The 12093-nt window shown below is 47.2% G+C and overlaps 1 protein-coding gene across 1 annotated transcript in view; it reads left to right on the forward strand.

Annotated features, from left to right (window-relative positions):
• LOC102565360 (sodium/hydrogen exchanger 10) overlaps window positions 1-12093 on the forward strand; it is a 192129-nt gene that overhangs the window by 76586 nt on the left and 103450 nt on the right. Inside the window, exon 12 of the mRNA XM_059721332.1 lies at window positions 2001-2141. Coding sequence (XP_059577315.1) covers window positions 2001-2141 — 141 coding nt within the window. The remainder of the gene's footprint in view (window positions 1-2000; window positions 2142-12093) is intronic.

Genomic DNA, 12093 nt, shown 5'->3' on the forward strand with positions numbered 1-12093 from the left:
GACTTCTAATGCCATATTTTTTTGCATATAACACACTCTTTTTCTCAAAAAAATATCAGCTGCATGTCATAAGCAAGGAAATATGATAATACCAGGTTCTGCAGTTAAGCCTCAGCTAGAGGGAAAATGAAAATAACACTGTGCATACTCCACAGGGAGCAGCACAATGAACATGTTGGGCTCCCTAGCTGCTGCTACTCAGTTACTGTTACCAGTATTTTCAAAACTTCCCTTTTCTGCATTGTGCCTTTCAAAAAAAGTTGTGCATCTTATTCAGGGGCAATTTGTATGTGAGAAAATATAATAATCTTCATACAAGTAAAGAACACACAACCATCCTTTGCACAGAAAGGAAATAAGAGTTAGTATGATATATTTTCAGAAAGATCCTGATTTTCTGTATAATCATAGGATGTTGGCTGCCTACAGATGTTAAAAAACCCTGTTTTACCAGAAGAGGCAGCATCTTAGTTTGACCCAACTTTGCAACGTCTTTATAGATCAGACTCTTCTGTGGAGCTTTTTGGCACTTTTATGTAATAGCTGATTCAATCAGCTATTAGATGAAAGTGCCAAAAAAGCCCCAGTAAAGCGCCCAATCTATATATATGTTGGGCAAGCTGGGTCCAACTAGCGCACTGCCTCTATTGGGTATGTGCTGGGCTTGGCATGGGAGCGCACCAAGTTTAAAGTAAAGCGCCATTTTGGTTTTCTTTAATGTCTCTAAGCAGCCCTTGGTACTATAATTTCTTTAGCATGAAAAAATATCATATTTACTCAAGGATAAGGTGAAGGTTTTCCCCCATTCATTATGGTGGGGTACCTTTGTCTTAGATTTTAGTACAGGTCAGGCACGGAATTGCTGCAGCTCCTGACAGGACTACAGTGCATGGAGCAGGGGAAGTGTGGGAAAAGGAGATGTATGGTGCAGGAGGGGGAGCATGGGGGAAAGGGTGATGGGGAAAGCATGGGGGAAGACATGTGCAGAGCAAGGGAAGCATGGGGAAAGGGCACAGGGGAAGGGGCCTGGTGAAAGGGTGCCAAGGAAGAGAAACATGGAGCAAGGGGAACTCAGGAGAGAGTTACAGGGAAGGGGTATGCAGTGTAGAGGGAGTGTAGGGGAAAGGGCACACAGTGCTGGGGGCGGGAAATGGGGAAGGGTTGCATGGTGCTGGGTGGAGTGCAGAGGAAAAGGCAGTGAAGGAGCATGGGGGAAGAGATGTATGGAGCATAGGGAAAGGGACACATAGAGTGCTAGAAAAGGGGAATGGGGAGTGTGGGAAAAGGGCACAAGGGAAGGGGATCATGGAGCAAGGGGAGCATAGGAAAATGGTGTGAGGAAGGGGCACAGAGACTGGCAGGGGGAGCTATTGCAGCTCCAGCTCTAGCCCCAACCTGGGTTGGAGCCAGGAGCTGGAGCCACTGCTACTGTCCAGCCTGGTCATGTGTTCCATGCACCCAGCAGGGACAGAACCAGAGCAGCTGAAAAGGTAGGGGAACAACAGGCATCGTGGGAGGGCTAAGTGGCAGGAATGGAAAGGAATTGGAAGGTGGAGGACAGGAGGCAAGCCCAGGTGAAGGAGCAACAGGCAAGACAAGGACAAGGGTCATGTGACAGGCTGCCCGCCCCTTCTCCCCCCCCCCCCAGCTGCTGCTTTCCCTGCCACAATTTTCCCTGTGGCAGTGGTGGGGAGGATGAATTTAAGAGAACTTCCAATAATTAGATTCTAAACATTTTCCATGTTTGGCATCCAATAACTGGGAGTTATCTTAAATTCAGGTCCATCTTGAATTCTGATAAATATGGTACTACAAGTTTAATCTCTATTATCTTGGTGAATATTGTTTGTGTCAAACTCAAAATAGAGCTTAAATTAGATTTTGTTAATAGTATTTTTAATTTCTTATTATATTTTAACAGCCTACCATTAGCTTTCTTTTTTGGTTCTTATGCTGCAGTTTGTCAGTCACTTCAGTTTTTTCTATTTTTCTTTACTTAGTTTGACACAGAAGAGGTTTCCCAAGTTGTTCGAAGGCTCAGATGTCCAGATTGTAACACAGACATTTCATATGATACAACACCTCAACAAATTGCTGATATTCTGGAAGAAGCCAGGTTACGCCTTTTAACAGCACAGATAGTTAGTATTATTAATTCTGTTTGGTTTTATTCTCATTTTCTCTTAACATATTTATTTCAGTGTTAGTAGTCTTATCTCTTAAAGCAAGCTTTTCTATCCCATAGCCCATACTTCATTAGAAAATGAAATGTTCTCTAGGCTGCATTACATGATTTAAACTGAAATATTTAGATCAGACCTATTACTTGAGGAAGTAGAGGGGACTGCTGCCCCAGCCATGGCCCTATTGCCTCAGGAGCAGCTCTTGTGAGAGTCATGGATGCTCTGATCAGTTTCTGTCATTTTCCCTGTGCAGCTGCTAAGCAGCTTGCCAGCTGGCTGTCTGCTGCATCATACAGGTAGTTCTTGCTGCTCCTTTACCCACTTTCTGCCAGGCTGTGGAACCCCCAGGAGTAGAAGATGTGGTGTTTGATAGGCTCTGCATCTCAGAAAGATGGTGGAATGAGGAAAATCAAAGAGAGGCTGTAATACTAGGATACAAATTATTCAGGAATGATAGAGTAGGTCATATTGATGGGGAAGTGGTACTCTACATCAGAGACTGCATCAAATCATATAGAACAGATTTTTCAACTGAGAAGCGAGGTAACATCTGATCTCTGTGGATAAAATCTCTGGGTTTCAACAGAAAAATACATATGGGGAGCAGTTGGTTCTGAAAGAGGTAAGAGCATTCTTGGCCTAGTCCTAAGTAGTGCACAGGATTTGGTGCAAAGGGTAAGTGTTACTAAGTCTCTGTGAAATAGCAACCACAGTGAAATTGGGTTTGACAACCATGTAGGAGGGGAGACAAAAAGAAAATCTACCACAGTAGCCTTTAACTTTAAAAAGGGAGAAATAGGGATGTAAATACCAATTAAAAAAAATCTGTTTAACCTGTTGTAATTACAATGCTTAAATGATTAATTGTTATGGCAACCCCAGTGCAAGTGGAAGGGAGGGTGGAGCAACAAGGAGAAGAGTGAGAGAGGGACTAGTACCTAATACAGGGATGAGCAAAACATGGCCCATATGCCAGATCCGGCCTGCCAAGGGATTTTGTCTGGCCTACAGTGAGGCCCTTGGCCCTGCCCAGCCCAGGTGTTGGGGGCAGGCCAGGCTGAGGTGCATGCGCCCTGTTCTGCCATCCCTAGGTGTGCAACAGGGCTGGGGTGATGTGGCAGCTGGACTCGCTTCCTAGCACCCCAGTGGCAGCACCTCCTCCCAGCTGCTGCAGCCACTGGATCCACCTTGCTGCCTGCACTCTGCCCTGACTGCCCCAAATCCACTGCCAGGTGTGGGACCTATGTGGGCAGGGCTGCGAGGATGAGATAGGGCCATGGGCCAGCAGGGGGCACTGTCTAGGAGTAGAATGGGCAGGTGGAGCTTGGACCATGGGCCAGGATCTTGGGGCAGTGATAGCGCAGGGCCAGGGGCAGAGCCATGATCTGCCTGCACGCCCCTGCAACAGGCACAAATTCTGCAGGCAGGGGTATGCAGGGAGTGGATCATAGCTCTGCCCTGGGCCCAGCTCTGCACTGTCACCACCCTGAGATCCTGGACTCGGCACAGCTCGCCAGCTGTCTGCAGCACCTGTCTGCCTGGCCATGCACCCTGCCCATGCGGGTCCCAGCCAGTCTCCATGGTGATCCTGTGATCATGGACAGTGCCAGCATGGGGTCAGGCCCAGGGCAGAGCTGTGATCCACTCCCCAAATTACTATGCCTGCAGAAATGGCTCCTGTTGCAGAGGTGTGCACGGAGCAGATTGTGGCTCTGCCCTGGGACCCTGCCCCACACTATCACGGCCCCATGATCCCAGCCCTACACACCCATTCCTTTTCCCGCCTGTCTGCAGCCCCATCTTAGCCACTCAGCCCATCATAGACCAGAGCCACTTGGTGAGCTGTTGCAGGGGGTGAGAGTGCTGACCAAACCTGCCACGGCTCACCAAAACTCCCTAAGTGGCCCTGAGGCCCAAATAATTGTCCACCCTTGACCCGAAAGCTAAATTCTGCAGACCCTGGTGCATCTGCTTGCAGCATCCCCACTGCTAGCTTCCAGCAGCTCAGGTTCTGTGGCAGGTGATAGGGGTCTCCTGGATCCTAGGCTGCTCATGGCAGGTGACAGGGAGGCTGCCAGCAGCTGCACTTTAGTGGTCCACAGAGCCTAGCTATAGGTACTAACACCCACTCCCCCTTGCCTCCTCCTTGCCTCTCCTTCCCGCCTGTCCTGCCACCTTCCAGTTCCTTATGAGGCATCACATGGTTTCCCTTCTTCCCTTTCCCTGCCAGACTGCACCCTGCCCTGCGCTGAACAATAACTGGTAAGCTATAACCAGCTATCACTGGGCTTATCATTTAAATGATTGATCATTTAACTGTTCACATCCATAGTTAGAAAGAAGTTAAAAGAGGCCCCTAAGGAGGTGATGAACTTGCAAGCAGTATGGGAGCTGCTTAAGAACACCATATTGGAGGCACAGAGCAAATGCATACCTCAAATTAAAAAAATAGAAAGTGGACCAAAAGAAAGCCAGCATGTTTTAATAGAAGAAATGAATCAATAAGTAGAAAAAGGTATCTTTCAAAAAACTGGAAGACAAATCCCATTAAGGAAAATAAAAAAGCATAAACTTGGTCAAATCAAATGTAAAACCTTAATAAGGCAAGCTAAGCAAGAATTTGAGAAACTTGCTAGAGACAAAAGATAACAATAAACATTTCTTTAAGTATATTGAAACCAAAGACCTGCCAAGGGAGTCAGTTGGGCCTTTGGATGATCGGGGTATAAAAGGAGCACTAAAGATGACAGGGTTACAGCTGAGAAACTAAATGCATTCTTTGCATCTGTCTTCTCTGTGGAATGTGTTAGGGAAATTCCCTTGCCAGATCCCCTCCTTCCTGGGGACAAGTCAGTGGAGCTGACCCATATTGAGGTTTCAATAAATGAGGTTGTAGAGGAAATTGATAAAAGCTAAAGAGTTGCAAATCAACAGGACCTGATGGCATTCACCCTAAGATCCTGAAGTAGCTCAGATCAGAAATTGCTGAGCTCTTAGCTGTACTATGCAACCTGTCACTAAAAACAGCCTCAGTACCAGAGGACTAGAGGATTGCCAATGTGACTCCCATATTTAAAAAAGACTCAAGAGAGGAATTACAGGCCAGTGAGCCTAACTTCTGTTCTTGGAAAAATGATAGAAACAGAAATAAAAAATAGTTCAGCACATGGCCCACTGGCTGGCCCTGTATCTGAAAGGGACCTGTGGGTGACAGTCAACCAAAGGATGAATATGAGTCATCGGTGTGATGAAGTTGCCAGCAGGACAAATAGAACTCTGGTCTGCATCAGCCAATGCGTTACCAGTAGATCCAGAGAGGTGCTCCTCCCCTCCTATTTAGTGTTGGTGAGGCCACAGCCAGAGTACTGTGTCCAATTCTGGGCACTGCACTTCAAGAAGGATGTGGATAAGCTCAAAAGAATACAGGGAGGGCCACCTGCATGATCAGGGGCCTGGGGGATAGGCCTTATGAAAAGAGACTCTGGGAATTGTGCCTGTTCAGTCTGAGTAAGAGAAGACTGAGGCAACTTGATAGCCACCTACAAGTATGTCAGGGGCAAACACCAAGATCTAGGGGAGCAGCTCTTCAGAAAGGCAGTCCTCAGGAAGATGAGGTCCAAAGGGCACAAGCTAGTTGAGGAAAAATTTTGGCTAGACATAAGGAAGAACTTCTTTTCTGTAAGGGTAACTAGTAGGGCTGTACAAAGCTTCAGGTGCTGATTTGGTGGCCGAATCTCCAAATCTTAATTGAATCAGAAGGCCGATGAAAAGGTCTGAATCTATTTGGAGCTCTCTGAATTGATTCGGAAAAGATTCAGAGAGCTTTTGGCAATTTGGGCAGCCCCAGCTCGCTGTAGCAGGGAGCTGGACCTGGACTCCGTGCTGGTAAGTCGCGGGGGGGGTGGGGGGAGCTACAGGCCCCATCCCCTGCCTGCTCCCTCAGCCCCCCCTGAGTGCCCCCTGAGCCCCACCTGCTGTCCCAGCCCCGCGCGGCCTCAGCTCCTCACTCTTTGGGGAAAAAAAAAGCCCCCACTCACCAGCTGCTGCCAGGCAGGGGGGTGATCTCCACTGTCTCCCACTGCCCCATGCCATGTGGGGGGCTCTGCCATGAGTCCTCTGACCCTTGCCTGCTCTCCTAGCCCCCCCATGGCTGCTCTGCCTGGCCCCAGATCCAGTTCTGGACTCACACCTCAAAAAAGACATAGAAGAACTAGGGAAGGTCTAGAGAAGGGCCACAGAGATGATTAGTGAAATGGAGGGGCTTCCATATGAGGAGAAACTAAGGAGGCTAGGTCTATACCATTTAGAAAAGAGATGCTTGAGGGGGGAAATTATACGGGTTTACAAAATACTGAATGGTGATGGGAAAGTAAACAGAGATTTATTATTTAGTCTCTCTTACAATGCAAGAAATAGGGGGATCATAAAATGTAACTACCATATGTACTCAAATACAAGATGAGGTCTCTTCCCCACCCCCCATCAGCATGGAGAAAAAAGGCCCTCTTCTTATAGTCACATGCAAGTAAACATCATTAAATGCATGGTCTATCATTAAACTGCTACCAATAGAAACCAACTATGAAGTTGATTTAATGCAGGCAGTGCTAAGTATGACTATAAAACATGTGGTTAGGGCAAACATACTGATGGGACCTTTTTTCGGGGTGGGGGAGCTGAAAAATAAAGTGGGTGTTACCTTCATAGGGAACTGGCACGGGGCCTGGGGGCACTGCAATACCAGGCTGGTACCAGGAGGGCCAGAGCCAATCCTAACACCTTCCTCTCAGAATCAAAAGTGCTACATTTGATCTTAGCCAAAAAGGTTGAGATACTGATGTAAACCTACCACAGAGATAGGTTCATGCAGCCTATCTGAATAAGATACACTATAGTCAGGGGGAGGGTTTGGGTGGGGGGGGCTATAGCCACCCCAAAATTCACCTTAGTGCCCCTGTAGCCACCCTTCCCAGTGCTGCCCCTGTCCAAGCCCCCACCTCCCCCCCAGGCTGTTGCCACCCATGCAACTGAATCCGCCCCATTCCTGCCCGCAGAGACACAGCACTCCTGGCCCAGCCCAGCCCATAGGGACCATGGGGACCATGTCCCAACTTTGTATAGTGCAGTGTCCCTCAGTTTCCTATGTATCCCACCTCAGCCACCCCTCACTATAGTGCCTTTTGCATGCAGTCCCCCTCAGTGCCGGCTTCAAATCACGGTGAACCACTCCATTGAATACCTTTCAGACTTCTTTGCTTTCACAGCTGAGTTGTGCCTTTTATTCTCATTTTCAATTATTCCTGTCTCCAGCCTTAAATGACTGGAAAACGTCATCAAACAGGGCCCCAAACAGTTCACCCAGAATCCCTCTGTTGCCCCCTCTCTCAGTCTGGTGCATCTGATTAGTGTGGCTCCACCTTATGGAGTACAGCCCCATATGCATATAAGGTGGTGCCCTACACCTCAGATGCATGTACATTTTTGGAGGATCCCAGGATTTATGACAAGAACACCTAGTTCTAATCATAAATTGGGGTCTAATTAACACACGGATTCTTTGTGGGAGGTATCTGGAGTACACACACATACTGAGCAGTGTTAAGCAGTGGGGTCACCATGGCTTGAAATGCTGTTGACTCTGCTGGGGCCCAGCTCAAATTTGTAAATAATGAGCCTTTTGGTTTTGGACTAATATCATACATAATTTGCACAAGGTATGAGAGTGGGGGGGGGTTGGAATTACTGGACAAAGAGACATTCATCTCTACATGCTACGTCAGAATGGTGATGAAGGGAGCAGGAAAACAGAATTTTTGCAGATTTTGGGTGGGGAAGTGACTGTGTAGGATGGGCCTATACAGGACAGAGTAGAAAGGATAGTGGGTTTGGAAATTACCAATACACTACAGGAGAGTGGAAAACTTCATTAAAGTGCAGGGTTTAGAAGGGTTGAGGATGCAAGGCTTGAAAGAACAGGGAAGGATAAGGTAATAGGGGTAAGTGATTTGACAGCAACAAGCAAGAAAGGTGTGGGGGAAGATTTAAAAAGGGAGCATGCAGACCTTATGTGGAAAATTGAGACAGTGATGTATGGGTTGGTGAAGAAAGGGTGGGAGGATGGGAAAGTGTGGGCATGGGTGATTTGTGTAAAAGTAGCACCATGGAAAGTGAGAAACTTGTTGGTGATGAAAGAAATGGACTGTACTATGAAGGAGTTTTTACTGCTTGCCCTGTTTGAGCTCAGATACTACATGAGAAGGGATGATGATGAGGAACAAGAGAGTAAGAGGGAGGAGGCTTGGAGAAAAGACAAATGGAGACATTTATTTACTTGGGAAGTGACTTGAGATAGTGGTGTGAGAGTGGAGTGAAGGAAAGGGGATTCCAAATTCTTGGAAAAATTGTATCAGTAACTATTGAGAACAAGAGTTAGGGATACAGTCTCTGAATTAGAGCTTCCTAGTCCTTAAATGCTGGAGGCTGCAAGCGAGAAAGGAACAATGAAAAAACTCTGGTCATATCCATAGTTTCATAGTTTCATAGTTGGTAGGGTCAGAAGGGACTTGAGCAAATCATCAAGTCTGACCCCCTGCCATGGCAGGAAAGGATGCTGGGGTCAAACGACCCCGGCTAGGTGATTATCAAGCCTCCTTTTCCCTTTCAGCATCTACACTGCCACTGTGTAACACATGATCCTGAGCAAGATGGGCAAATGGTCTAACCCCAAAAATAGCAATTTTTAAGTTTTTATGTTCTGTATTGAGTTAATGGGATCTCTGACAAAGATTGGCTCCCTCCTACAACATAGCCACTTAGGGCAACCCAAGAGAGTTTTAGAAAAGGTAAAATTGAAATCTAGTAACTAATAACAGTACCCCGATTCTTGATTCCACATAAGGTTAAAACTGCTTTGTTCCCAAGAGGACCTACATCAGCAAGAAACAGTTATGAGTGCAATACACATTAGTCATTCCCCCTCTCTGCTCTCAATATGCACCATATATTGGAGGGTGGCGGTTATAGGATCTGAATTTTCTGTCTGTGTGCATCTCTTGATACTGCAGACTCCCTTGAGGGGGCAAGGGATCTTCAGCAAGGGAACTTGGTGGTTTCTTTTCTCTTTCTGCAGTCTGAATGGGGCAAATGGAGTAGAGTGGGAAGGGAATCCACCCCAGTATATTGACTGCAATCCCTTCATCTTTTTTAAATAATGCATTTGGTCTTTGGGTTGAAAAGGTTGTCCCCCACTGGCTTAAGAGCAAACTTAAAAACTTCTGCTACTTGTGTTTCAAAATATGGGACGAAGTCTTGCTGATGATTCTTTACCTGCCCCGTGGGAAGGGAAGAAAGACAAGTAGAAGCTAAAAACACAGCTTTTATTATAGACTGAATTTGACGTAGTGTGGCACGATTTTCTGTCCCCAAACATAAAAAAAACTTCTAAATTAGGATTTTTTCAAAAAATGTTAGAGACATCAAATGCCCAAATTCTATAGAAATTCAGATCCATGAAGATCCTTTGAAATGATTAGCTTTAGTGTTTTAACACTTGCCTGTTTGAAAATAACAGAACCATCCAAGACTTCCTGTCTCAAGTGTGCTTTGGATCTTTTATACTCAGTGGGGACATCTACATGTGATGCTATGTCACTAGCAACTAGGGCTGTCCCTAGGGGGTGGTGAATCGAGGCGACTGCCCCAGGCCCTGTGCTTTGAGGGGCCCTGCAGAGCTCGGCACAGCAGCAGCTCCACGTCCAGCCGCTCGCTACCCCGCCACCGCCAATGGCAGCGGCAGCTTCTTCAGGTCTGGAATAGGAGCAGGGGTGGGGCGCTGCATGGGCTGATTTGCCCCGGGCCCCTCACCCTGCTCGGGTCACCTCTGGTAGCAACACACTACAGCAACGTAGCAACAATGGGCAAAAACTATGGCACCACACCTACATCGCTGTAGCTCAGGGGTTTTCAACCTTTTTTGAGCAGTGTACCCCCAGTGTGCAGATGCGGAACTGGGGGGAGGGGGGATGAGGCACAGCTGGATGCCGAGTGGGGGAAGGGGGAAGGTGGTGCACAGCCGGACGCAGAGTGGCAGCAGCCACCGTGTGTGAGCTTCCCCTGCCCCCACGTCTGGCTGAGCAGGCGGCACCTGAGTGGCAGCACATGATGGTGTGTGGCAGCATCCATGCCCACCCACACATACCCCCTAGGGCCTTCTCAAGTACCCCCGGAAGACAACTCCTGCTGTAGCTACATGCTCCCTCATTATACCATGCTATGGCAACGTAGTGCCTAAAAATAACCATGCACAGTGCACACATTGTAGTATGGGCTGTTACTGCACTATCTTTTAAACTCTGGTTCTTATTGCACTGGAGTTTATTGTTCCTGTGCACACAGTTTGAATGTGTGTCTGGGACCACAGCATGTTGAGCTGGGTCGGAGCAGCCCCAACTGACAGGGGGCCCAGAGGGGTCAGCATGCCAACCCAGGGCTGTTGCAACCTGTCTCTGTGCTGTGGAGGGGCTGTCTGGAACATGAGGGTGCTCCAGTGCAGGGCTAACCAGCAGGCAGCCCCTGCACTAAAGCACCCACATGCCCCAGGCAGCTGGGTCAGTGTTTACAAGTGTGTTGCTGCACAATATAACTCTGCAGCAGGATAGTACTTGAATTTACAAGTACTACCCTGCTGCAGAGTTTGTTAATTTACTCCAGCCTAATAGCCCTGCATGAATCGATGCTGAGACATTTACTGTGGAGCCAGTTAGTCTATACCTCAGTAAACATGTCATGTAAATGTGCCCAGAGATAACAAGATTCATCCTGGACAGCCACAAAGGATATGTCTGCTTTTTATCTGTGGCACCTCAAGGGTGGATACTTCTGAGAATGCTTCACATCAATTTACACAGGTCAAACTAAAAAATGCAGTGGTCTTGCTACCCCAGAGGACATCTCCTTTTGGCTGTCCTTAAGACCTCTGTTTGCTTTGTGCTTTAGAATGGCCATAGGGATGTTTCCAAAGGCTTTATCACCATATTTCTGGGCTTGGTATGTAAGAGTAGGAGCTAGGGACCAGGCATGTCTGGGAGCACCTCTCCACGGACACAGTGAGGACAGAGTACAGACATACCCTTAGTCAGAATTCTTAGTAATATCATCCTTTAAATCCCTCTCTCTTCTTGAGGAAGAGCAGTTCTTCTGGTGATTTTTCACATGGAGTCCTCATTTAGCATGCATGCACTCCTTGTGCATGAAATCAGATTCTTTTTGCCATCAGTATTCATTGTGTTCACGACTGTCCTGTGATATCCTCTCATTCCTACCCACCACAGGGCATAAAAATGGAACAGGTCCATCTGTCCCTCAGTTCTTAACCAGTTATGGCAGTAAAACAGAACCCTACAATGTTCATCTGCTTTTTGGCTCCCTCTGCAATGCTGCTGCAGTTGTTAGTTACCAGTTAGTATAGTTAAGTAGATAATATCATTTCTGATTTATCTATAAGAATATTAAGGCTGTGCAGAGCTTCGGATCATGATTCAGATTTGGAGATGATTCGGATGATTCAGAGGCTGAATCTATTAATCCAAATTGAATCACTGGAAGCTTTAGGCTTTCCGAATTGATTCAGAGCTTCCTAATCGCTTCGGAAAAGATTCGGAGCTGATTCGGCGATTTGGCCATAGAGTATAATGGGGAATCAATGAAATATCTATAACATTGTTGTTTTTTGTCTGATTTGGCTGAAACATACAGGGGTGGTAGCCCCTGTTGAGGCCACAAAGCCTGACAAGTTTCAAGAAGATTGGTGCAGGGGTTTGGGGGGAACTGCACCCCAAATTCCTGAAAGCAAAACTCATGTCATGTGTATGCGTTACACCACGGGGGGGGGGGGGGGGGGGGGGGGGGGGGG

The sequence above is a fragment of the Alligator mississippiensis genome, chromosome 2, assembly GCF_030867095.1.
Source record: "Alligator mississippiensis isolate rAllMis1 chromosome 2, rAllMis1, whole genome shotgun sequence".
NCBI classification, from domain to species: Eukaryota; Metazoa; Chordata; order Crocodylia; family Alligatoridae; genus Alligator; species Alligator mississippiensis.